This window comes from Schistocerca americana, chromosome 8 (assembly GCF_021461395.2).
Source record: "Schistocerca americana isolate TAMUIC-IGC-003095 chromosome 8, iqSchAmer2.1, whole genome shotgun sequence".
Classification (NCBI taxonomy): Eukaryota; Metazoa; Arthropoda; class Insecta; order Orthoptera; family Acrididae; genus Schistocerca; species Schistocerca americana.
Window position 1 is genome coordinate 154,707,416 of NC_060126.1, and position 27,039 is coordinate 154,734,454.

Here is a 27,039-nt window from a genome sequence, read left to right on the forward strand (position 1 = left end):
CTTTAATAGATTTCAATAATTCTCTGCGAACAGTTTCCGTTTGCATAGAAAATTCATCTCGTAACATATTGTTATTTTTCTGTATTTCATTTACAACTAAGATATTGACACTATCTAGTCTCTCGGTTAAGTCAGTGATATCGTGTCGCATGCGAGCTTTTTCCTCGCGCGATTCCTGGATATGTTCTTCTAACCTTTTACAATTATCAGCAATCTTATTACTAAGTCCTACTAATTTTTCCTGCATTTCAACACTAGAAGACTCTATTTTATCACTTAATTCTCGACTGGTTTCATTAAGATATTCCTGCAACCTGTCTGTTGATTTTGTTAGCTCCCCTTTAAGTCTAGCAGTAGATTCCTCGTTAGACTGTTTTAATTCCTGTTTTAGTTCCTGTTTCAATCTAGCAGTAGATTCCTCGTTAGACTGTTTTAATCTAGCCATAGATTCTTCGTTAGACTGTTTTAATCTAGCCATAGATTCTTCATTAGACTGTTTTAATTCCTCTTTTAATCTAGCAGTAGATTCTTCGTTAGACTGTTTTAATTCAGCTAGGAAATCCCCGTTAGATTGTTTTAATTTAGCTATCGCCCTAAAAAGGGATCTCATGCTCCTATCGGACATAGATTGCTCTTCGTCTGACATTTCACTTCCCGACATTATTGTAAGATATTAACTATCTACACACGCAGACTTGTAATCAACAATCCTATAAAAGCACACTTCCTATGTACAACACTCCACTTCCAACTTGAAACAAACTCACCGGACACTAATATTGTAATTTGTAGTTCTCGATGATCAGTGTGCTACTATGGGCTGCAGATGCAACAGCCGTCGATGCAGCTGCTGAGATGCTGCGACCCCGCTTCCGCAACCGGCAGGACGCTGAGTCGAACACCGAAAACGTCGCTGGCTGCAACCACGCCCGGCACCGCCGTAGACAGGCGAAGCCCTCAGCAACACCTCTAATACCAGCCGGAGGAACGCCCCGCAGCTGACGTACTGGGCCTATTAGTTTAGGGAGAAAAAAGGTTGTCGGGGTTTGCAGCGTTCAGCTGCTGCCCAACAGATGCGCCTTCTCGTGGAACAACTGCGTGACCGTACTGCTTGGCTGCGGCTCCGTCAGATGCCCACACCCACGAAGTCGCCGCTGGCTGGTGAAGGCTCCACGAAAACTCGCGTTGACTTCCGAAGGACTCTTGATTTCTTGTTTCGTACCTGTGTGCCTTAGTTGCACACAAGTCCTGTTTCTAAGGTCGCCACGGTGCGGTGTTACGACGTATTTGGGTTTTCGTTTGATATATGACCATGTGCAGACTTCGTCACCTACGTCAGTTACAACCCACTTCAAAAATGGTTCATATTCTTTTAAATTGTCATAGAATGGTTCTTGAACGAAACTGTAAAACATCAGTTGAGTCGTGTGCAAAGAATTACATCACTTGGGCCAATTGGTTTTTGTAACTTTTCCGAATTTAAATTTCGTTTGTTTCTCCTCAGAAAATTATATCGACACACGTTATCTTGATCTGATCGATATCAGAATCACACATTAAATAAACTTTTTAGACTCAAAGTTTCGGTGAACGACGTAAGAATTACTAATCTTGTCAAATATATTATTAATCCGTTCACACAATTCTTCATAAATAAATCTTCAAGACACGTGTTTCACCTTTAGTAACATACACTATTTTATTAGCTTCCTACACATACAGATGTGAACTTGAGCGTTGACAGACAGTGACTAACATTTCAATAAGATTAAGATCTACATGATGTCATTGTTGTACAAAAAGAGTATAAAACTTCATTTTTAATTTTTAGAAGCACGACGCAACAACTCGGTTCCAGGATCTTCTGTTGCTCCTTGGCTGTCGACCCGCGACGTATAGCGGCCAGCAATTTCCTCTCTGGTCGCGGCAACGAAGATGCTGTCCCCGCTCGTTGCGCCGACCTCTCCGTACATGAAACACATAAAAAAATACAAACTTTTAGATAATTCACACTTATTACAAATAATAAGAAAACACATAAACAAAACTAAATTAAACTTATAGTCACCTGCAAACTGGGCTGACTTTGGTGGATGGGTGACGCTTAATTTCGTCCCACTACAACAGGCAACAGAGCATGCACATTGTCGGCACTAGTACAGTGTATATACACCTATCGCAGCAATGCAGGCTGCTATTCTCCCATGGAGACGATCGTAGAGATGCTGGATGTAGTCCTGTGGAACGGCTTGCCATGCCATTTCCACCTGGCGCCTCAGTTGGACCAGCGTTCGTGCTGGACGTGCAGACCGCGTGAGACGACGCTTCATCCAGTCCCAAACATGCTCAATGGGGGACAGATCCGGAGATCTTGCTGGCCAGGGTAGTTGACTTACACCTTCTAGAGCACGTTGGGTGGCACAGGATACATGCGGACGTGCATTGTCCTGTTGGAACAGCAAGTTCCCTTGCCGGTCTAGGAATGGTAGAACGATGGGTTCGATGACGGTTTGGATGTACCGTGCACTATTCAGTGTCCCCTCGACGATCACCAGTGGTGTACGGCCAGTGTAGGAGATCGCTCCCCACACCATGATGCCGGGTGTTGGCCCTGTGTGCCTCGGTCGTATGCAGTCCTGATTGTGGCGCTCACCTGCACGGCGCCAAACACGCATACGACCATCATTGGCACCAAGGCAGAAGCGACTCTCATCGCTGAAGACGACACGTCTCCATTCGTCCCTCCATCCACGCCTGTCGCGACACCACTGGAGGCGGGCTGCACGATGTTGGGGCGTGAGCGGAAGACGGCCTAACGGTGTGCGGAACCGTAGCCCAGCTTCATGGAGACGGTTGCGAATGGTCCTCGCCGATACCCCAGGAGCAACAGTGTCCCTAATTTGCTGGGAAGTGGCGGTGCGGTCCCCTACGGCACTGCGTAGGATCCTACGGTCTTGGCGTGCATCCGTGCGTCGCTGCGGTCCGGTCCCAGGTCGACGGGCACGTGCACCTTCCGCCGACCACTGGCGACAACATCGATGTACTGTGGAGACCTCACGCCCCACGTGTTGAGCAATGCGGCGGTACGTCCACCCGGCCTCCCGCATGCCCACTATACGCCCTCGCTCAAAGTCCGTCAACTGCACATACGGTTCACGTCGACACTGTCGTGGCATGCTACCAGTGTTAAAGACTGAGATGGAGCTCCGTATGCCACGGCAAACTGGCTGACACTGACGGCGGCGGTGCACAAATGCTGCGCAGCTAGCGCCATTCGACGGCCAACACCGCGGTTCCTGGTGTGTCCGCTGTGCAGTGCGTGTGATAATTGCTTGTACAGCCCTCTCGCAGTGTCCGGAGCAAGTATGGTGGGTCTGACACACCGGTGTCAATGTGTTCTTTTTTCCATTTCCAGGAGTGTATAATGTTGACCCCGTCCACGTATGAGGGGTGGTTAGGAGGTGGCAGGTTGTAGCACAGACAATAATATTAACTTTTCACCTTCAAACAGAACATTTTTGTTTTGTACGATGCGTCTATTTCGAGATTTTAATTGTATCACTATAATACGAATACCATATATATATCGATTATGTCCCTTTCAGAGAGCGTGTGAATTTTATAGCCAATCACAGCTTCATTTCATTTTCTCCTTTTCTTTTCTTCCTCATACATCTTCATTAATTCACGGTGTTATTCCTTCCTGTTGTCTGTCCATTTCCTCCCCGTTGTATCTTTCGATGAGGCTTGTTCAGTGTTTCTAGTTTCTGATTATATTTGTGAATTTTTTCTGCTCTCAATTCCTTATTCGGAATTTTTCAGTTGTTGCAATTCTTGTGTTTCTTTCATCCAGCTGATCTTAATTTTCATAGTAAGTCTCTTTTCATTCACCCTACGCATGTGTCCGTAGAAATATAGACGTCTTCTCATACACTGATCTGTGATGTTGTCTGTATGTCCATGGAGTTCCTTTATAGGTCGTCTGACACAAGTTCTGCCTAATAGAACAGCGCCGTTAATTTTTCTAAGAATTTTTCGTTCTTGTTCTTCTTCGTCATGAATTTTTGTCATTACTCTAATTACAGTGGTTTCTGTCACATACAAGGCTTCTCGTTTTTTTTTTTTTTTTTTGATGAGTCATTACCTGTTCGTACGCCAATTGTAGTGTGAATATTTTTTCTGTATTGGAGATTGTGTTCAGTCCTGGGGTTGGATGGTTTCTCCTGTGTAATTGAAGTGAGCGACCTGTGAGGTTTTTCCGTACTGTGTTTTCAGTACTAGTTTTCCGCTTGATATGGTGTCCATACAGTGAGTTTTTTCGTAGGATATTAGTAATCAGGTTTTACAGGATATTTCATGTAATTTATCTACTGCTACCTTAGCTTCATCTTCTTTGATGGATAATGTAGGCTGGTCACCCGCAAAGCCCAAGCATTTCACAGCGACTCTTTTCCCTTTCTCCTTTACAATTTGGATAACTTTGTCGTGGTTTTCCTATTCTCTGATTAATTTTTTTCCCTTGCGGTACTGAACAAAAATTGTGATAAGCTGCCTCCTTGTCGGACTCCCGTGTGAATTTCAAATGAGTTCTAGATTTCTCTCGTGAATGTAACTTTTAAGGCGGTTCCCAATTATGTTTCCTAGATGATGGCTCTGGTTTTTGTATCGATTCATAATTGTTCTGGGTTGTTGAACAATGTTTGTCTGTCAACAGAATCATAAACTTTTCGCCGCACGGAGTAGCCGCGCGGTTTGGGGCGCAATGCCACAGATTGTGTGGACCCTCCCGCCGGAGGTTCGAGTCCTCCCTCGGGCATGGGTGTGTGTGTTGTTCTTAACATAAGTTAGTTTAAGCAGTGTGTAAGTATAGGGACCGATGACGTCAGCAGTTTAGTCCCTTAGGAATTCACACACACATACACTCCTGGAAATTGAAATAAGAACACCGTGAATTCATTGTCCCAGGAAGGGGAAACTTTATTGACACATTCCTGGGCTCAGATACATCACATGATCACACTGACAGAACCACAGGCACATAGACACAGGCAACAGAGCATGCACAATGTCGGCACTAGTACAGTGTATATCCACCTTTCGCAGCAATGCAGGCTGCTATTCTCCCATGGAGACGATCGTAGAGATGCTGGATGTAGTCCTGTGGAACGGCTTGCCATGCCATTTCCACCTGGCGCCTCAGTTGGACCAGCGTTCGTGCTGGACGTGCAGACCGCGTGAGACGACGCTTCATCCAGTCCCAAACATGCTCAATGGGGGACAGATCCGGAGATCTTGCTGGCCAGGGTAGTTGACTTACACCTTCTAGAGCACGTTGGGTGGCACAGGATACATGCGGACGTGCATTGTCCTGTTGGAACAGCAAGTTCCCTTGCCGGTCTAGGAATGGTAGAACGATGGGTTCGACGACGGTTTGGATGTACCGTGCACTATTCAGTGTCCCCTCGACGATCACCAGTGGTGTACGGCCAGTGTAGGAGATCGCTCCCCACACCATGATGCCGGGTGTTGGCCCTGTGTGCCTCGGTCGTATGCAGTCCTGATTGTGGCGCTCACCTGCACGGCGCCAAACACGCATACGACCATCATTGGCACCAAGGCAGAAGCGACTCTTATCGCTGAAAACGACACGTCTCGATTCGTCCCTCCATTCACGCCTGTCGCGACACCACTGGAGGCGGGCTGCACGATGTTGGGGCGTGAGCGGAAGACGGCCTAACGGTGTGCGGAACCGTAGCCCAGCTTCATGGAGACGGTTGCGAATGGTCCTCGCCGATACCCCAGGAGCAACAGTGTCCCTAATTTGCTGGGAAGTGGCGGTGCGGTCCCCTACGGCACTGCGTAGGATCCTACGGTCTTGGCGTGCATCCGTGCGTCGCTGCGGTCCGGTCCCAGGTCGACGGGCACGTGCACCTTCCGCCGACCACTGGCGACAACATCGATGTACTGTGGAGACCTCACGCCCCACGTGTTGAGCAATTCGGCGGTACGTCCACCCGGCCTCCCGCATGCCCACTATATGCCCTCGCTCAAAGTCCGTCAACTGCACATACGGTTCACGTCGACGCTGTCGCGGCATGCTACCAGTGTTAAAGACTGCGATGGAGCTCCGTATGCCACGGCAAACTGGCTGACACTGACGGCGGCGTTGCACAAATGCTGCGCAGCTAGCGCCATTCGACGGCCAACACCGCGGTTCCTGGTGTGTCCGCTGTGCCGTGCGTGTGATCATTGCTTGTACAGCCCTCTCGCAGTGTCCGGAGCAAGTATGGTGGGTCTGACACACCGGTGTCAATGTGTTCTTTTTTCCATTTCCAGGAGTGTATTTGAACATAAGCTTTTCTTGATATCCGGAAATGTGACTATAGTTTTCCGGCAGCGTCTGATGTTTAGTATGGTTTTGAGGTTTCAGATTTTCTCTTCCTGAATACCGCCTGATAGTCGTCAATCTGTGGATGTGCTTGCGCCTCATGTCAGTTCAGTAAGGGTACAGAAAGAGTTTTATAAGTTACTGGAAGAAGTGAGATTCGTTTGTAGTTATTTCTATCTGTTTTGTCTCCTTTCTCATGGAGTGGATATATCAAGGCGCTGTTTCATTATTTTTGGTTTCCACTGCTTTCCAGACTTCTGATACTTTTCTGTGAATTTGAGGTGTTTTGTTTTTCTGGTCCAGTATCCATAATGCTGCAGTAATTCCATCTTCGCGAGGTGCCCAGTTGTTTTTCAATTATTTGATTATTTTAACTACTTCTTGGTGTGATGGCAGAAGCAAATCGAGATTTGGTGCTGGTTTTGCAAATGGGGGGGGGGGGGGGGGGAGGGGGAGCAGTGTGTTTACCCCGTAAATAAGCGTGCATGTGCTTTGGTAATGGTCTAAGAAGCGATATGCGAATGTGTAATAGTATACGTACACGGCTAACGAAATGCGAGTTTCTCCTCGCAGTGGCTGCCTGTTTCTTCTGGGTCTGCTCGCCCAGGCGTGACCCCGGACACGTATAGCACTTCAATGTTGAAACCACAACACAGACAGACAAGGAAATTGTGATTCGTGCACTGGTACTTTCCGAAGGTTGGGCGAAGGGCATGTTATTGTGCAAGTTACATTCCGAACGTGGCGGGTAGCTTACATACTTGGAAGGTGCTAACAGCATGCCTGCTGCGGCGGCCGAGCGATTCTAGGCGCTTCAGTCCGGAAAACCACGCGGCTGCTGCGGTCGCAGGTTCGAATCCTGCCTCGTGCATGGATGTATGTGATGTACTTAGGTTAGTTAGGTTTTAATAGTTCTAAGTCTAGGGGCTGATGATCTCAGTCCCATAGTGCTTAGAGCCATTTGAACCATTCTTTTGCTAACAGCATACAGTGGGTAATTAAGTATACTCAGCCTCAAAAGAAACTGTACCAATATTATTAAGGAAACGAGCTATGTAGTGGCTTCTAAATTATTTCAGCCATCGTCAGAAAACCGCAATTTTGCTGACTATCAATGTATTTTGGGAAAAATGACACATATTCTTCCAGGATATACCACTCTTCAGCACTGGAAAAAGTTATTTTCGGGAGCAAATATTTCATCTCGTCCGAGGCGATAAATTTCTTCCAGTTAGCGTGACGTTTCTTCTGGAAATGTACTTTCGTTAGGGTTTCAAGGCGCTACGTCCTCTTGTACCACACATTAAATGGTTCAAATGGCTCTGAGACTTAACTGCTGAGGTCATCAGTCCCCTAGAACTTAGAACTACTTAATCCTAACTAACCTAAGGACATCACACACATCAATGCCCGAGGCAGGATTCGAACCTGTGACCGTAGCGGTCGCGCGGTTCCAGACTGTAGCGCCTAGAACCGCTCGGCCACCCCGGCCGGCACACATTAAATGCATGTCGTTCTAGTCTCTACAGCGAGCACTGCTCGTTCTACGACGGACATGTCATATACCTCGCAGTGGACACGCGAAAGACGGCTGTGTATTATTTTTTAAAGGTAGCACTACACACTATGGTGCGGCAGGCAGTTATGAGTATTAATGAGCTCACAAACTCGTGCATCACGCACGTTATTAATTTAAGACCCTGCAGCGTTGGAGGTATTCACTTCTGATCATTGGCTTCGCACCTTATACTTGATTAGCAACCTCTGTCAGCTGTTAGTGACGCTGTCGGATGACGCTGACCTGTTGTTTTCTGCAGGTGCCCACGTGCTGCACTTGCCAGGTGACCGCCGTGCACCCGCTGCTGCAGCGGCCCAGCAAGCAGCCGACACAGCAGCAGCAGCAGCAGCAGCAGCAGCAGGCCGGCGCCAAACACCACGACGTCGATAACGACGCCGACGCAGCGGCTGTCGTTCCGTCCCGGCTACCATCCATCACCACCCCGTCGGTAGGCACTTTAATAATATTAATGAAAAGTACGACTTGCCGAGCGAGGTTGCGCAGTGGTTAGCACACTGGACTCACATTCGGGAGGACGACGCTTCAAACCCGCGTCCGGCCATTCTTATTTAGGTTTTCCGTGATTTCCGTAAATCGCTTCAGGCAATTGGCGGGATGGTTCCTTTGAAATGGCACGGCCGACTTCCGTCCTCAACCCTTCCCAATCCGATGGGACCGATAACCTCGCTGCTTGATCCCCTCCCCAAAATCGACCAACCAACCAAAAGCACGGTAGTCAGACATCAGTATCCTGATCTGTGGTTCCTTATTCGTGCTACTGGTTACATAAATCATCTTCAATTTAAAATAGTCTAATCACCAAAATAAATGCGCACCTGAGACGCCAACATAAACGATGAATTTTAGACACCAAAAAACTTGAATTTGACCGTCATAAGAATGCAGAAATAGAGATATGTATTATTGTTAGTACTGAGAAGACAATACAAAGAAAGAACTCGGAAACATCGTAGCTTCGTATTACAGAGATATTATATCGGTGCTGGACGGAGGAAAAAAGATGCCTGTGAGGCGATCTAAATATCGAAGTGTTCCAAATGACATTGGATCGCTTCTGGAGCCAATTACGTCAACTGTTAATTACAAATAATGCTCTTAAAGCAAAATGTAATGAAGTAGATGAATTAAAGTACTGCTCTTGACTCTGGCTTTTGAAAATCAATGAAATTAGAGGTGCACCGGCTTCAAGAATGTAATTAAAAGAACATAACAGTTGTAACTCTTCAGGCTTTCCCGGCGATCTAATGACATCTTGGGTAGTCGGGCGTTCTGCCAGATATCAGCGTCGTACTTGTACGATATTTCGGTCACGTAGCTCGTGACCTTCATTAGGTACGACCTGAGACTGCTCCTCGAGTGGAAAACGAGCCCCTGACGGACTGCCAGGAGCACCAGACCGAAGATGGAACACCCAGAAGTGGGACTGGTGGGCGCGGACCGCAGAGGGAACATCCAGAGCCGCAGCAGACGAAAAACGGAGCGGCAACGCTCCAACAGGTCGTGGTGAACGGGCGCGGACCGCAGGGGGAACGCTTGGTACCCCAGACCGTAGATGAAACCCCCAGGAGCGGGTTTGGTGGGCACGGACCGCGGAGGGAACACCCAGAACCGCAGCGGACGGAAAACGGAGCAGCAACGCTTCAGCAGGTCGCAGGGAATGGGCGCGGACCACAGAGGAAGCACCTGCAGCCGTTGGAGGAGGGGGAAGGCCATAGGTATAAATACTGGACCAGGTCCATTCAAGGAGCAGTCTCAGGTCGCACCTGATGAAGGTCACGAGCTACGTGACCGAAATATCGTGCAAGTACGACGTTAACATAACAGTTGCTTTCGTTTTGATATGAGCAATCAACTTTAGATCATGGTTAAATTTGTAATAGTTACTCTTTGCAACTTTAATGAATAGTCATAACCTGAACTGCTTAAACCAAAACTGTAAATTATTTACACCACTAACTAAGATGTGAGAAAAATAACTTCTACGTTATTTTACGAGTATAATCTCAGGGTCACTTTCTTGGTTGTTAATAGTTATTGAGTTGGAGGCGAATGGAACTCGATTATATATAGGGTTATTTTGATGTCCTTACTGGCTGTGTGCAGCTGGTGTATTGAAATTAAGTGGTCTATTTGTCACCTAGCATCGAGGTGGTCAGAGTGTCATTGCGCACCATATACTACTTGCACGTGGCTGTAGCCATGATAGAAATGACAAGGCGTTTTTCATAAATTACTCTGATTATTATTATTTCCAATCATGACCAAAGCCTTGAGCAACCACTCCTGCATTTCATGTCAGTCATAGCGACGACGTCTCCCACAGTAGGATCAAACTGAACTCTTGCCAGGCGTTCTGCAAATTTCTTCCTGTCTCTGTCCTTCCTTTTGATTCGAAAGCTAGAATTTTCTGCATCACGAATGGAATTGTTTGGTAACTACTTTTGTTGTTAACCAGTAATGGACTCTTTTCTCTTGCTAAAACACAATATATATCTAAAAACTGGGCAAAGTAGCGTTTAATATGTCAACACTCTGCCAGAATCTACAAAACTCTGTGTCCTACACTGCCATAAAGCTATAACACTAGTGGACACAGCTCTGACTCGACCACTGTATACTATGACTGACCCTGAAAATCAGCAAGAAACGTGAGACCCTCCTGCAGTCACTATGGCGCCGTAAGGAAGCACTTGAGTCGTTTGTAGGAATAGCTCTTTTTTGTTAAACTGCCACCCACAAGACACGAACTTCAACCCTCAACAGGCAGTGTACGGCACTAGCGTGTCAATAAACTAAAGTCTGCAGAGCATAAACATGCTTCAAAGTTAACCTCTCCACTAACTAGGCCAATAATTAAATTTTAAGCTCAGTTGGAATGATTCCGGAAGAGATCACCTAACTAATTGCTAGGAAGAAATTATAAGGTGCAATCAAATGAAAAGGCCCATTTCCACTTACTGACTTTATTATTGGATGGAGCTATATACAATGGCTGTTGAGATAATAGTTCCACCTTGGCAGGAGATGACGAATGTTCTGGAAGAAGAGCTCCTTGGGTTGAATACGGATATTTTCTGTCACAGCTTGCTTCTCTTCTTCGTCCGATCCATAGTATTGGCCCTTAAGTGGCCCAAAAATGTGGAAATCACAGGGACTCAAGTCAGGGCTGTACGCTGGCAGCTGTAGCGTTTCCCATTTCCACGATGACAAAAGATCCTACTTCGGTGTTGCAACATGAGGCCGGGCATCGTCGTGCAATAAGATGATGCCCTTTGTGAGGTTATCGCGGCGTTTATTTCTGATTGCTGGCCGCAGCCGATCGAGAACATCGCAGTGTTTGTTGGCGTTTATTGTTTCTCCTTTGGGAAGGAATTCCATTAGCAGAGGCCCCTGCTCATCGAAGAATACAGTCACCATGAAGTTAGCAGCTGATGTTGCGGAACGGGTTTTCTTTGGTTTCGGCGAACCAGCATGCTTCCACTGCATAGTCTCACGTTTGGAATTCGGTTGAAACAGTGGACATATGGATTCATCTCCGGCAATGATACTGGAAAGAAAACCATCGCGCTCGTTCTGATATCGCGTCAAATGGTTCATTGATACTCCCATTCTGTTGTGTCGCTGTCCCTCGGAGATACATTTCTGGATCCCTTGAGCACAAAACTTCTGGTAACCGAGTCTATTGCGCACAGTTAACTAATTATTTTGTGTGAAGAAAACTTATGTTAAAGTGACACGTTCCACATCATTAAGAAATGTCCTATGTATGTATGTGGCACCCACACTGCACTAATGGCACCCATCTATTAGTTTGCATGCAACTGTCAATAGCAGCAACTGTCGCATGAGAAATACGATTCATCACCTGCCCGGGTCGCGCATCATCCGTTAGTGTCTCCCTGACACCACGAAAACGCCGACGCTACTTGCGCACTGTTTTGTCTTAAACAAACTTCGCACCGTAGCACACCCTGCATTCTTCCGTATATGTCGGTTGGACGGACAGCTTCCGCACAAAGAAAGCGTATCACACCCGCTGTTCATCCTTGGTAACATCCGTTACTGACAGCTCCATTCGAGGATCACACGGCGCCACGTCTTACCTGTGGGAGAGAAAGGAACAGTGATAAGTAAGCAACCTCTATTAACGAGCTACACTACACCCATGTGCAACAAATATAACATTTATAATGGACTAGACATAGATGGATAGGAACAGCATACAGGACTAATGCCTACCTCAACATGTTGTCTGGATATCTGCAACAGGACCTTTTCATTTGACTGAACCTATAGTTAACTGAACCCAATGAAACGTGAGGGAATTCCTCTGTATCTACTGTAGAAATGAAATTGAAAACAAAATAAATAAAAAAAGAAGATAACACTTTGATGCAACATTAAATACGGCAATCAAATAATAAATCGCATAGCAGTGTAATATAATGCGGAATAGCAATGTAGCCACCTTACACAAAACAGTTACCTCACGTTACCCAAAAGTAGCCATTGTAAATACAAGAAATAATTTCACTCAGAGAAACGTATCAGTACACAACTACAGTATTCATAAAATAATTTAAACAAGATTCTCGGTACAATGCAGTGGTAACTTTACTTAAACAAAGAATTGTTAATTTAACTCTTTTTACCGTTCTTCGAACCGACAACGCAAACTTCGTTCAGAGACCCTTTCACGGCTAATTCCGTTTCCCATTCTCTGATGATTGGTCCCTGACCTGTTTGAATTAAAAACGCTTCGAAGAGCTCTCCTATGAGTCTTACTGTTGAATGTGTCTGTTTGAGAGTTTTCTTGATGATTTGTGCTACTTTTGGGCTTAAAAACCCGAAATAATTTGTATTTTGGAGATACAGGTAAATTTTGCAGCTTAAATATGTTTGGACACACTATTGATACCGGTATGCCGTTTCCGCCTTTACCATGTAGTGTGGCTACACATTTGTGAACTTGAATACTGTTGTATTATCTTTAACCGCTTTTATGTCGTCTCGTTGTTTCTGTACTGTACCTTGGGAAGCAAGGAGAGGATGCTGGTTCATGACCGATATCGTCGTTTTATAACACAAACTGCACGCAATTAATAACTAACAGCATTCCGTCTTCACGCCACAAGTGGCCCATCGGGACCATCCGACCGCCGTGTCATCCTCAGCTGAGGATGCGGATAGGACGGGCATGTGGTCAGCACACCGCTCTGCCGGTCGTTCTGATGGGTTTCTTTGATCGGAGCCGCTACTATTCGATCGAGTAACTTCTCAATTGGCATCACGAGGCTGAGTGCACCCCGAAAAATGGCAACAGTGCATGCGGCTCGGATGGTCATCCATCCAAGTGCCGGCCACGGCCCGACAGGGCTTAACTTCGGTGATCTGACGGTAACCGGTATATCCACTGCGGCAAGGCCGTTGACAATTAATAACTAGGTTCTTTATTAACAAACAAAGAGCTCTGTTACAAGCTCTCTTCTGTATAGTCCGGGTAGCCTCAATGTTGTTGAAGTAGAAGTCCCCTGTGTTCGCTATAAAGTTACTGTGTGCTGCCTGTCTCTGAGATAGAGGCTCCGTCTTGGTGATCTGCCGGATCTCACACAGCGTACAGACTCGAACTACACTACAGGCCATTAAAATTGCTGCACCACTAAGATGACGTGCCACAGACGCGAAATTTAACCGACAGGAACAAGATGCTGTGATATGCAAATGATTAGCTTTTCAGAGCATCCACACAAGGTTGACGCCTGTGGCGACACCTACAACGTGCTGACATGAGGAAAGTTTCCAACCGATTTCTCATACACAAACAGCAGTTGACCAGCGTTGCCTGGTGAAACGTTGTTGTGATGCCTCGTGTGAGGAGGAGAAATGCGTACCATCACGTTTCCGACTTTGATAATGGTCGGATTGTAGCCTATCACGATTGCGGTTTATCGTATCGCGACATTGCTGCTCGCGTTGGTCGATATCCAATGACTGTTAGCGGAATATGGAATCGGTGGTTTCAGGAGGGTAATACGGAACGCCGTACTGGATCCCAACGGCCTCGTATTACTAGCTGTCGAGATGACAAGCATCTTATCCGCATGTCTGTAACGGATCTTGCAGCCACGTCTCGATCCCTGAGTCTACAGATGGGGACGTTTGTAAGGCAACAACCATCTGCACGAACAGTTCGACGACGTTTGCAGCAGCATGGACTATCAGCTCGGAGACCATGGCTGCGGTTACCCTCGACGCTGCATCACAGACAGGAGCGCCTGCGATGGTGTACTCAACGACGAACCTGGTTTCACGAATGGCAAAACGTCATTTTTTCGGATGAATCCAGGTTAAGTTTACAGCATCATGATGGTCGCATACGTGTTTGGCGACATCGCGGTGAACGCACATCGGAAGCGTGTATTCTTCATCGCCATACTGGCGTATCACCCGGCGTGATGGTATGGGGTGCCATTGGTTACACGTCTCGGTCACCTCTTGTTCGCATTGACGGCACTTTGAACAGTGGACGTTATATTTCAGATTTACGACTCGTGGCTCTACCCTTCATTCGATGCCTGCGGAACCCTACATTTCAGCAGGATAATGCACGATCGTATGTTGCAGGTCCTGTACGGACCTTTCTGGATACAGAAAATGCACGACTGCTGCCCTCGCCAGCACATTCTCCAGATCTCTCACCAACTGAAAACATCTGGTCAATGGTGGCCGAGCAACTGGCTCGTGACAACAAGCCAGCCACTACTCTTGATGAACTGTGGTATCGTGTTGAAGCTGCATGGGCAGCTGTACCTGTACACCCCATCCAAGCTCTGTTTGAATCAAAGGCAAGGCGTATCAAGGCCCTTAATACGGCCAGAGGTGGTTGCTCTGGGTACTGATTTCTCAGGATCTATGCACCCAAATTGCGTGAAAATGTCATCACATGTCAGTTCTAGTATAATATATTTGTCCAATGAATACCCGTTTATCATCTGCATTTCTTCTTGGTGTAGCAATTTTAATGTCCAGTAGTGTAACTGACTAAACTGGCCCTCTGGTCCGCAGCGGTGATCGTAAGTATAGGTGGCTGAGAGGACGTTGGCGGCGGTTTCCATCGAGTATTGTCGTTGGCCTTTATCGACACTCGCGTAACCTCTACGCCGCATAGTGTGCTGGCGGCACCGTATGCGAGCACAGAAAGAAAGCATTTCACGAGAAAGTGACGGTTTCCAATGTCTCTCTGAATGTACTCTTACGGCCATCTGCTGGCTGTCGCTGTAACAATATTAGGTACACAGTGTGTGAGGCGAGAGACAATTGGTAGGTCCCGTTCCAGCCGTCAACTAGAGCAGACGTGCATACATTTTGCTTGGACAAAGAGCTCGACATGTGTATTGGAACTGCTCTTCAAGCTGCTCATAACGTCCAACCCAATACAAAAGTGTGCCCATGGTGTTTAAGCAAGGGAGGCCTGCTTGTAATTAATGGGCTGACTGCAGCTACTTCCCCACTGGAGCATTGCTAACAAAACGGCATTGTCTTCTGCAATTTCAGATAGAGCCTTGAACTATGCGATTTCACTAATTGGGATATAAAACTGCAGACGACGTTTAATTAAATATGCATTTAATCTTAGCACTTGGTATCTATTCACTAAAATCATTTACTCAATGATGTCTAATTAAAGATTCATTTTTGTAATTAAAAAGAATAATTAATTTAAATTCCCATAGTGCTCAGCGCCATTCGAACCAATAATTAATTTAATTAATTAGTTAGGTTACAGCGTTAGGCAGCAGATGGCAGTAAGAGTACAATCAGGGAGAGATTGGAAGCTGTCACTGTCTCGTGAGATGCTTTCTTTCCTCTCCTCAGGCTAACGACTGTGTAGCCACATTACATGGTAAAAGTGGAAACGGCATACCGGTATCAATAATGTGTTGAAAGATACTGAAGTTGTAAAATTTATCAGCATCTGCAAAATAGAAATTATATGGGATTTTTGGGGCCCAAAGGCAGTAAAAATTATCGAGTGAAACTCTAACACAGACACGTTCAAAAATAAAATTCACGGGAGAGCTCTTCAGAGCGTTTTACATTCAGACTGGCGTCAGATATGGGGACGGACTGATCCTCAGAGAATGGGAAGACGAGTTGGCAGGGAAAGAGCCACAGAACAAAGTTCACGTTGTCGATTCGAAGACCGGTATAAGAGTAGACTGCCTTGCGTTCGCCGATGACCTGGCTATCCTGTCAAGAAAAACAGCTGTGAGACAGACAGACACACCGAAGGAATAAACGGAAAAAGCTGGTCTCTTAATTTCTTCGGAGGAAAAAAAAGTACATAAGCAACAATCGAACAGTGCCTCATTACCTAACAACAGAGTGCGGGAAAACAGAAGTGGAGACTTCCAGATAACTTGGTGAAATAGTCCACATAAAGACGAGCGAAGACGACATCTACGACAAAAGGAGAGAGACGAAGGCAGCTGCTTTCAACAGAATGCATCTTCTACACAAGGCAAAGTAATTTCAATAAAAGCTGAACTTAGGCAGTGTAACACAGTAATGAAAACCGAGTATATGTACCCAAGTGAGTGCCTCAAAGTGACAGGGAAGGCTGTATGAGAGAAGCTGAGAAGCTTGAGCACAACATCCCTCCGGAAAAATAGTGAGTCCTAAGGTAACTAATGGACGATATAGACCTAGAGGAAGAGGTGTACGATGTAATGAACATCTGATGGAGCAGATTAAGGAAGGACTACTGAAGTTCTACGGAGATCTGTTCAGGAGGGATGCAACTCGACTAACGATGCAAATTTTTACTGTTCTCAACAACAGACCCAAAGTCTACGATACATAATTCCAGGACGTAAGGAAGGTCCTCGAGAACAATGAACTAAATCAAAAAGACATCTCTAATCGATCAACATAATGATCACTGGTCAACAACTTTGAGGGCTTGCTTAGTGAGCAGATGCAGAACAGCGGCTGGATAGAGGAGAGAAGGCTGTCAGAGAGAAAGATTGAAAGAATGAATGACTTTCGGGCTGCAGAACATTTCCAGAAATGCCATATAGTCGCTTGACGTCATCGCTAATGGCCACAAACGAAAATAATCTACATTATGTATGTGCGAGACAACTTTCGTAGTAATAACTAGACCTGAATCAATTTCGGTTGTTTTGCTTCAAAAATGTAAGTGATTCACGATACCTATTCTGCATTTTGATCCACATCTACATCTAGAAAAATACATCGACTTAAAAAAGCAGATAAAAATTCGCTTGACACCTTCCGAAGAGAGAGTTTCCATTCTTTTCAGTCTGACAATGTAAGCGTAGACCATATCTAGTTTTTAAATTCAGAGAAACAGTATCGACGGCAACTGGAAGATATACACTAAATAAAATAATATAAATAAAATAATATTAGATGGTACTAATGTCCCATGGTACACAAAACAAGTCAGAACCCAACTGCAAAAGCAACGTGAAAGGCATGCCAAACTTAAAAGCACGCAAAATCCTCAGTATTGGTGAAGTTTCACAGAAGGTCGAAAGTTAGCGCGAACTTTAATGCGAGACACTTTTAGCAGTTTCCGCTACAAAACTCTGTCTCGAAATCTGGCAGAAAAGCGAGAGAGATTCTGGTCGTATGTAAAGGACACTAGCGGCAAGACGCAATCAATACCTCCACTGCGCGATAACAGTGATGATGTCACTGGTGACAGTGCCGCTAATACGGAGTTACTAAGCACGGTTTTCCGACATTCCTTCGCAAAAGAAGCCGAAGTAAATATTTCAGAATTTCAACAAAGAACAAGTTAGAAGTACTTGTTCTCGGTGCTGTGAAGCAGCTCGAGACACTTAAAAAAAGGCAAGGCTTCCGGTCCCGATCGTATACCAGTCAGGTTCCTTTCAGAGTATGCTGATACAATAGCTCAATAGTTACGTCATACATAGGCGCTCGCTCATAGAAAGATTACACAAAGAAAGTTGCACATGTCAGACAAATAACCAAGAAAGGAAATATTAGTAATCTGCTGAATTGCATACCCTTATCACTAACGTCGATTTGCAGTAGGATTGTGGAACATACACTGTGCTGAAACATCATGAATTACCTTGAAGAAAACGATTTGTTGACAAATAGCCAAAACAGATGCAGCAAATATTGTCCTTGTTAAACACAAGTAGCTCTCTATCCTCACGAAATAACAGTGCTATCTATAGGGCAGGTCAAATTGATTCCATAGTTTTAGATTTCCAGAAGGCTCTTGATACCGCTCCTCATAAGCAACCTGTAATTAAATTGCGTGCCTATAGACTGACGTCTCAGTCATGTGACTGAATTCGCGATTTCCTGTCAGACAGGATACAGTGTGCAATAAATAACAGAAAGGCATCGAGTAAAACGGAAGTACTATCTGGTGTTCCACAAGGAAGTGTTACAGGCCCTCTGTTGCTCCTAATCTACATAAACGATTTAGGAGACAATCTCAGCAACCTTCGTAGATTGTTTGTACATGATACTGTCATTCACGGTTATGTAAAGTCATCAGATGATGGAAACAAATTGGAAAATGATTTAGACAAGATATCTGTATGGTTTCAAAAGTGTTAATTGACTCTAAATCATGAAAAAGGTGAAATCATCTACATGACCGCTAAACTTCCGTTGCACAATGAATCACACAAATCTAAAAGCTGTGAATTCAGCTATGTGCTGAGGGATTAAAATTACGAGTAGTTTAAACTGTGCCGATCACAGATAATGTTGCGGGGAAAGCAAAAAAAGACTGCGATGTATTGGCCAAATACTCAGAAAATGTACCAAGTCTAATAAAGAGACTGCTTACACTACGCTTGTCCGCCATGCTCTGGAGTATTGTTGTGCGGTGTGGGACCCGTATCAAATAGTATTGACGGAGAGCATCGATAAAGTTCAAAGAAGGGCAGCTAGTTTTGTATCATCGCGAAATAAGGGAGGGGGTGCTACGGGTATCATACACGAATTGGGATGCCAGTCATTAAAACAAAGGCGTTTTTCTCTGCAGCAGGATTTTCTCGTGAAATTTCAGTCACCGACTTTTCCTCAGAGCGTGAAAATTTTTTCTTGGCGCCCACATACATAGGCAGAAAGGGCATTGTAATAAAATAAGAGAAATGAGAGCTCACACGGAAAGATTTAAGAGTTCGTTTCCCCAGCGCGCTGTTCCAGAGTGGAACGGTAAGGAAGTAGCTTAATGGTGGTCCTATGAACACTCTGCCAGGCACTGACCTGTGAACTGCAGAGTAATCACGTACACGTACACGTAAATGTATAAACGAGGATTCTGTAGGCTACGTACTTAGTTGATGAAGTACATCATTGAGAACTCGTCCAGTGAGTCCCAGCCTGACATATGCATTTCCTGCGATTAGTTTTATGTGGTCCTTCGACTTTAAATGACTCTCCATGCCTACCCCTAGATATTTTATGGATGTAACTGTTTCCAGTGATTGTTCTGCAATCATGTGATCAAACGGTAATGGGTCTATCTATCTATGTATGCGGAATTTGAGGAATAGTTGCCATTCTCTGCAGCAACAGTCGATCCTCTGCCAGACTCCCTGCATTTCGCTTAATTTTTTTGGCGTGGTGACGTCTCTATGTACAACAACATCATCGGCAAAGACCTCATGAAGCTTCTGATGTTGTCTGCTATGTCTTTTACATATATTGTGAAAAGTAATGAACCTGTAACGCTCTCTTGGGGTACGCCCGAAATACTTTCACGTTTGAAGACCTGTTATGTTTGTTAGAACCTCTTCAATTCAGTTACGTAGTTGGTCTCACTCGTAATTTTTTTTTTCATTAGGCGGCAGTGTTGATCTGCATAGAATGCCTTCCGGAAGTCAAGGAAAACGGCATCCAGCTGTGCCCCTGTGTGTACTGCCTCCTGTGTATTGTGGTCGAGCAAAGCAAGATGGATTTCATACGATCGTTGTTGTCGGATCGCCGGCCGGAGTGGCTGAGCGGTTCTAGGCGCTTGAGTCTGGGACCGAGCTACCACTACGGTCGCAGGGTCGAATCCTGCCTCGGGCATGGATGTGTGTGATGTCCTTAGGCTAGTTAGGTTTAAGTAGTTCTACGTTCTAGGGGACTGATGACCTCAGCTGTTAAGTCTCATAGTGCTCAGAGTAATTTGAACCATTTTGCTGTCGGATCGCATGTTCATTCTTACAGAGCAGATTTTCGGTCTCCAGAAATGTCATAATGCGCTAGGACAGAACATGCTACAAAATTCTATTACAGACCAACGTCAGAGACAGAGGCCTATAGTCTCCAGACATGTCATAATACGCTAATACAGAACACGTTCCAAATTCTATTACAGACCAACGTCAGAGATAGAGGCCTATAGTTTTCCGCGTCTATTCGACGACCCATACTGAAAACGGGATTAATCCGTCCTTTTGTCCAGTCATAGGGAACACTTCCCTCCAGAAGAAAGGCAAGTATTTACCACTTAGTATTATGCAGGTATCCCATCAGCTGCAGTGAGCTTCCCTCTCTTGAGCTATTCCACTTGCTTTTCTATCCCGTGGTCAGGCATTACACTATCGACCATTCCGTTGTTAGTGCAAAGATTTAAAGAGGGTGCAGCAGTGTGACCTTCCTCTGTGAATCTGCCTTGGAAAGACAAGTGGTATTATAAAACAGAACACTATTTGTATTATAACCTATTCATAACATTTTATTAGCGTGTATTGTGTCTTTGTTTTCTAACTTTATAATGTAGGAAATATGTCCTACTTCACACAAGAAGTATACATTGCCAAAGACATGGGCGCAAGTCTACAACCGATAATGCAGGAATAGGTTTTTCTAATTTTATGGGACTCTATGGAGAGTTAAATGACCAGGTGACACAAACGTAGCTTGTACTCTGCCGTCAGCAACACGTAACGTGAAGTGACGGCTTGTGAACGGTGTCTGTCTCCCCCGCAGTCGGCGCCCACGACGCCACCGCCCAGCTTCCTGCCGACGCGGCACGGCTTCCGGCGGCCGTCCACGCACCCTGTCACCGGCTCCCCAGGTTACCTGCCGCCTCGGGGGCCGCCGCTGCCGCTCGCCGACCACGGAGGCGCAGACGTCGACTCCCGCCTCAGCTGGCTCAAGCGCAACCGCTCCTCCCTCTACAACAGGTACACCGCCTCTCTGCAGCGCCTACAGTAGAGTGTGTGTTCCCTGTACGTCACAATGATTTATTCGTGTTTTGAATGGCTGAAAGGCAACAACTCCAACCTCACTATTTTGGACTATCACAAAAAGTAGAGGGTCTTTCATTAGCTGCTAATTATGACGAAATCTACGTTGTTTTTGAGAACCTCTAACACGCTGGAGTTGCTGTGAATCAGCAATTTCTGTTAATCAATACAACAAAAAACCGGTACAAAGTTGCAAATTTTACTTTTTTTGTTCAGTTGACGACTGGTTTCGGGTCGAGACCTATTTTCAGATCATGGTAACATAGTAAAAAATCGTAGATGTGAAAACCATGTCAAATTGTGCAATGTACAGTTATTAAGCATACAATAGCTGTCCATTGCACATTTTTGACATGGCCGCGCGGAATTAGCCGAGCGGTCTTAGGCGCTGCAGTCATGGAGTGTGCGGCTGGTCCCGGCCGAGGTTCGAGTTCTCCCTCGGGCATGGGTGTGTGTGTTTGTCCTTATGATAATTTAGGTTACGTAGTGTGTAAGCTTAAGGACTGATGACCTTAGCAGTTACGTCCCATAAGATTTCACACACATTTGAAAATTTTGAACCTTTTTTTGACATGGTTTTCACATCTTCGGAAATACAATTTTCGACCATGTTACGATGATTTGAAAATGGGTCTCGGTCCGAAACTACTCATCGAGTGAAAAACAATAACATTTGCAACTTTGGACTGGGTTTTCGTTGTATTAAATTGTTTTTCTTTAGGCAGGATATAACCATATGACTATATTATAAAATTACACGGGTTTTCTAAAGGTTTGTCATTTAGTTATCCATAAAAGGTTGTTATGTTCCTCTTCAAACTTCTTCAGTGCTCGACGTTCCGATTTCTCTGTTGGAATCATCTTCAGGAACCCATTGGTGTCTCTGGATGGTTGAACATTGCCAAAAGGCAGTGTCACGTGCACTTACAAAAAGCTATTTTTTCGCGCTCTTTCGGAGAGTAGTTGCTGGTTAAAAATCTAGAAGCTGCTGTTGGTATGCCGTCGTCATTGCGTAAATACTGAAAGCGGATACTGAAGAAGATGGGGAATCTCAGATATTATTGTTTTTTCATTATGAATGAATTTGCCCAGCTGACATGTTCTTTATTTGGGTAAAATCGTACATCCGCAGCGAAGGTGGCGCGGACGAAAAAAGGACTGGCACCCCGAATCATCACTCCTAGTTGTCAAGCTATATGGTAGGCGACATTGAGGTTGGTATCCCACTACCGCTGTCTGGGACACCTTCAGATACTTCGCCTTCGATTGTCATTGCTGGGCCGGCCGGAGTGGCCGAGCGGTTAAAGGCGCTACAGCCTGGAACCGCACGACCGCTACGGTCGCAGGTTCGAATCCTGCCTCAGGCATGGATGTGTGTGATGTCCTTAGGTTAGTTAGGTTTAAGTAGTTCTAAGTTCTAGGGGACTTATGACCACAGCAGTTGAGTCCCATAGTGCTCAGAGCCATTTGAACCATTTGTCATTGACTGGAATAGAATTGCCGGCCTCGGTGGCCGAGCGGTTCTAGGAGCTTCAGTTCAGAACCACGCAACTGATACGGTCGCAGGTTCAAATCCTGCCTCGGGCATGGATGTGTGTGATGATCTTAGGTTAGTTAGGTTTAAGTAGTTCTAAGATCTAGCGGGCTGATGACCTCAGATGTTTAGTTCCATAGTGCTCAGAGCCATTTGAACCATTTGGAGTAGAATTGTCTTCAGTGACTCTTCGAAATGAGCCCCGATGACCAGCGAAAGCGGGCAGAAGCCTTCAACTATCTCGAGAATTAACGGCCCAGTGCACCAATTGGACTGATCATGGAACGATATCCCTCAGGAGAACACCCAAAAATCTATCAAACAATGCCAAGCGAAATGACTGCTTGCGTAAGGGCCAGAGGTGGTCCAACGCGTTATTGACTTGCTCAACTTGTGAAGGTCTTTCTCATGAGCTAATCGCCCATTTATTCTGAAGTTGTAATCATTTGTTTGCCTGTATTTGTTCATCACATCTACTGATTTCCCTTCCATTCGGATGAATCGTGGGGCGTTTCGATTTCCTTTTTGGCTCAGACTGTATATTAACAAATATGCCGATTATTTGAATATTTTTGAAATAATAAACAGTGTACTTACTTTTTTGCCATCTGTATAATTTTCATTTGTTTGCCCCTTACACATATCCCACAGGCATGGAAATACTGCTGATTGGTAGCATTCGATGAGGGTGTTCGTGGTGACATAATTTCTGCATCTACATCTACGACAGCATATATTGATCGCACTCAGCTGGTTTTCTTGTCCTCTAACAAATCCGTCCCTCTGATAGGCAGGTGATTTTCCAGTTGCTGGTTTCCTGCTGCAGGTACCCTCCGCGGAGGCCGAAGCCCCACGTCATCTCCTCCGACTCGATCCGGCGCGGTGCCACTACGAGGCAGCCGCAGGCGCCGTCGCCGCCGACGCTGCCGACGCCTCCAGACGCCGCCACCCCCAGCCCGGACGGTCTGAGCGTCGGCGCCGCATCGGGTCCTCACCGGCGCGTCAACTACAGCTACCACCCCATCATAGACTACATCCGCCAGCAGCAACTCGCCGAGCAGCCGGCGGCGGCGCTGCAGTCGCGCTCCGGCGAGGGCTGGACGCCCATCGAAGGAGGACCCGCCGCGTAGGAACAACTGCTTTCGACGTCCAGTGAAGACATGCGGTCGTGTTCACGTGCCATTCTAGACAGCCAGGGGCCCTCCACCAAGTAGCTGACGCTGCAGTGTTGGTATCCGGCGAATGATGCAGTTTGGAATATTCTTAAGAAAAGCCAAATCAAGGATGTAACAAAGCGTTTTTGAACCTGGCTGAAAAGTGACTCTATATAATTATTGCTGTGCGGATACAAGAGGTAGTGAAAACAAAGACAATTGTTTTCTCTTCTACTTAATGAAAATGGAGCCATTGCCGGTTTATAACCGTTTTATCAGACGGTGTTGACAGACACGTTCATATAGCGTTTTAGCGTTTCCTGCCTCTATGGTTAAACACTGTAGAGCTGAGGCGCCTTACAGCAAGGAAAGACATGGGAATCTAACGTCTCATCTCACTTCATAATGAATCAGTGTTCGTGGACGTTACTGAGATAGCGTTTTGGGCATTAAGAGAGAAAGGATGCACGTAGTAGATAAACCCAAAACTCTCAGCGACTTTTTTCTTTTTACCATTTACGATAGCTATTGATTTGCTCATGAATTATTCAGTGAAGAAGGAGACATCGTAGGGTTCTAGGTCGTTGGTGGTACCATTATTCGCACTTTATCTGTTTCTTCTAATATTAAGAACAGTATGGACTGATTGCTCCGAAGTGGAGTGTGTAGTGTTTTGGAACTTCCTGGAAGATTTAAACGGCGATTCTTAATCAGAGATACTATCTTTCATGGACGACGCTCTTACAGACTGCTTCACCTCTGGCCGTCCGTATTTTCTATTTTTCAGTTCTAGATCTACATCTATATTCCGGAAGCTTCTTTTTTGGTGAGTGGCGGAGGGTGCTCTGTGCTTTGTGTGTCACTGTTACTTCCTCCCACCTTTCCCCACACCAGCGGCAAATGTTCTGTGCAGGGAGAACGATTGTTGGGAGGTCTAGTGTGAGATTAAATATCTCAAATTTTTCCTGCGATATGTATAGTAGGAGGAAGCAATTTATTGTTTGTCTTTCCTACAAAAGTACGATCTTTGAATTTTAGCAGTATACCACCTGTGCTGCTCAACGCCTCTCTTGTAGTGCTGGCATTTAAGTTGGAGGAGCATCTCTGTAGCCCTTTCAGCCCCGGGATATCCCTTCTTTCAGAAGTGCTAGTCCAGCAAGGAATGCGGACGAAATTCTGTGAAATTTGGAAAATAGGTGGTAGATATTGGTGGGCAGGGTGTACGGATAGGATCTGAGGTTGACTTGGATAACGCAGTCAGTAAGATCATTTCCTGCAGAAGGATATGGTTCTGGGTCCGAATTCCGGCCCGTTACATGTTTTTGGAGTGCCACAGAGTTTCTGTGGCAGTGGTTCGGACTTCCGTTATCCAAAGATAACAGTTGGAGCATTACATATTGTATCAGAGTTTAGTCTAGTTACCCCTCTTTATATCGTTAAGTGATGCATCTACAAGCGATTCGTGATCGCATTCCAGGTTGTGAACAATTGAAATGCTAAGCGATTGCGTCTGTACAGGTGAATTAAAAATAAATATAAAACAATGTTTGGCGGTTCATAGGCGAACAAAGAAATTGACAACATACGTCGTTGGTGTGCTTTCAGTTTATATTCTAGGACTATTACATTATATCAAGGAAAGTGATAAGCAACCCAAGTAGGGGTTGTGAACATTGGAACTGCTGAACGACTGTATCTTTGCATGAAAGTTAAATATTGTCTAAGATTATTTATCAGTGTGTTTAGAGATAGACTAAGTACAAGACGAGGTACAACATTAGTGTTTAAAGTTGTCACTACTCTGAAAGTGTACCAGCTGTATTTCCAGTAGTAACAATTAGGAATTTCATGGAAATCAAGGGACTTGTAAATGTTTTAGTAAGTCATTGATAGTTGTATATTGGCGTTATATTATTTATGCAGCAACATCGATGGTGGTGTTAGAAACAGTGAAACTGCTTCTCTAAAGTTAAAAAATTCCACGTTGCTAAGCTATATGTGGTGAAATGAGTTCTTTGATCATCACTCCTGAAGGATTTCAGTATATTTATGCTATAACCAAATCAAATTTGTAATCAGATGTAATATAGTTCTCAGACGATTGTGTTCACTATTTTGTAAAGAGGTCAATGTCCTCCAGTCACAAATACATGAACCAATATCTAGATTGATGATAACTACGTATGTGCAATAAAAACAGTATTATAGCTGTAATGGATGTTAGTCATAATCCTTTCAGGACTTGTTATCCTATGCTTTGTTTAGAGAGAGTGACGTAGTGAATTTATCAGAAATGCTGTTATATATTATGCACAATGTCTTTATGAAATCTTCTGTATATAAGTTCTAGTTTCCGGTAATGTGGTTTTTGATGCTTGTCTATTAATTAAAGTTAATTTATTGCAATTTGTCAATCAGCAAGGAAATATCTGAATTATATACTTCACGTTAACAAAGACAGTATTCAAGTCAAATGACATCGTTGTTTGATACTTAAGTCTTTGATGGTATTTGTTATGAAATCAGTAGACGTAAAACTCAACGCTCTTCACGTTAGAAACGAAAGCATGATTCTTCTAAATTGGACAAAAGCGAAAGCCAAGAACGTGTTCCGCAAGTTCTCTTTTTAAGTTACGCGTGTAATAACAAAATTTCCAAATTATATCACAATGACTATTGCTTCAATAAAGAAAACCGACTCTTTTTTATTATGTTAAAAGATTAAATGATTTTATTAATTATTTTACTGCAGCAAATTACACTGCTTGATATGGAACTCTTTGTCGATGACATTGGATGAAGGAGACAAAGTGAGATGATATTTTCCCGTAAAGTTACACTTTGAGGAATATATATATATATATATATATATATATATATATATATATATATATATATATATAACCCGTTTTAAAAGACAACTAATAACTGAAACTTGCCTTAACTCTTTCAATAAAACTTTACGAAAATCTATATCCAAACGTTTTTTACAGGCTTATGATTTTAGATCACATACTATGGCACGGTGGTGGTGTGACATGAAATGAACAGAAAATACCTTTTAAAGAAGATAAGACCTAAGAACGTTGTACGTGCACTGTTTAAGAAGTTCTTTTACGATTCATCTG

General features: G+C 44.7%; 1 protein-coding gene across 1 annotated transcript in view; it reads left to right on the plus strand.

The window, feature by feature from the left end:
• LOC124545643 (neurotrophin 1) overlaps window positions 1-24,819 on the plus strand; it is a 130,107-nt gene extending 105,288 nt beyond the window's left edge. The window contains exons 8-10 of the mRNA XM_047124589.1: window positions 8,206-8,394; window positions 20,964-21,160; window positions 23,584-24,819. Coding sequence (XP_046980545.1) covers window positions 8,206-8,394; window positions 20,964-21,160; window positions 23,584-23,887 — 690 coding nt within the window. The 3' untranslated portion in view covers window positions 23,888-24,819. The remainder of the gene's footprint in view (window positions 1-8,205; window positions 8,395-20,963; window positions 21,161-23,583) is intronic.
• Window positions 24,820-27,039: the final 2,220 nt, after the last annotated feature.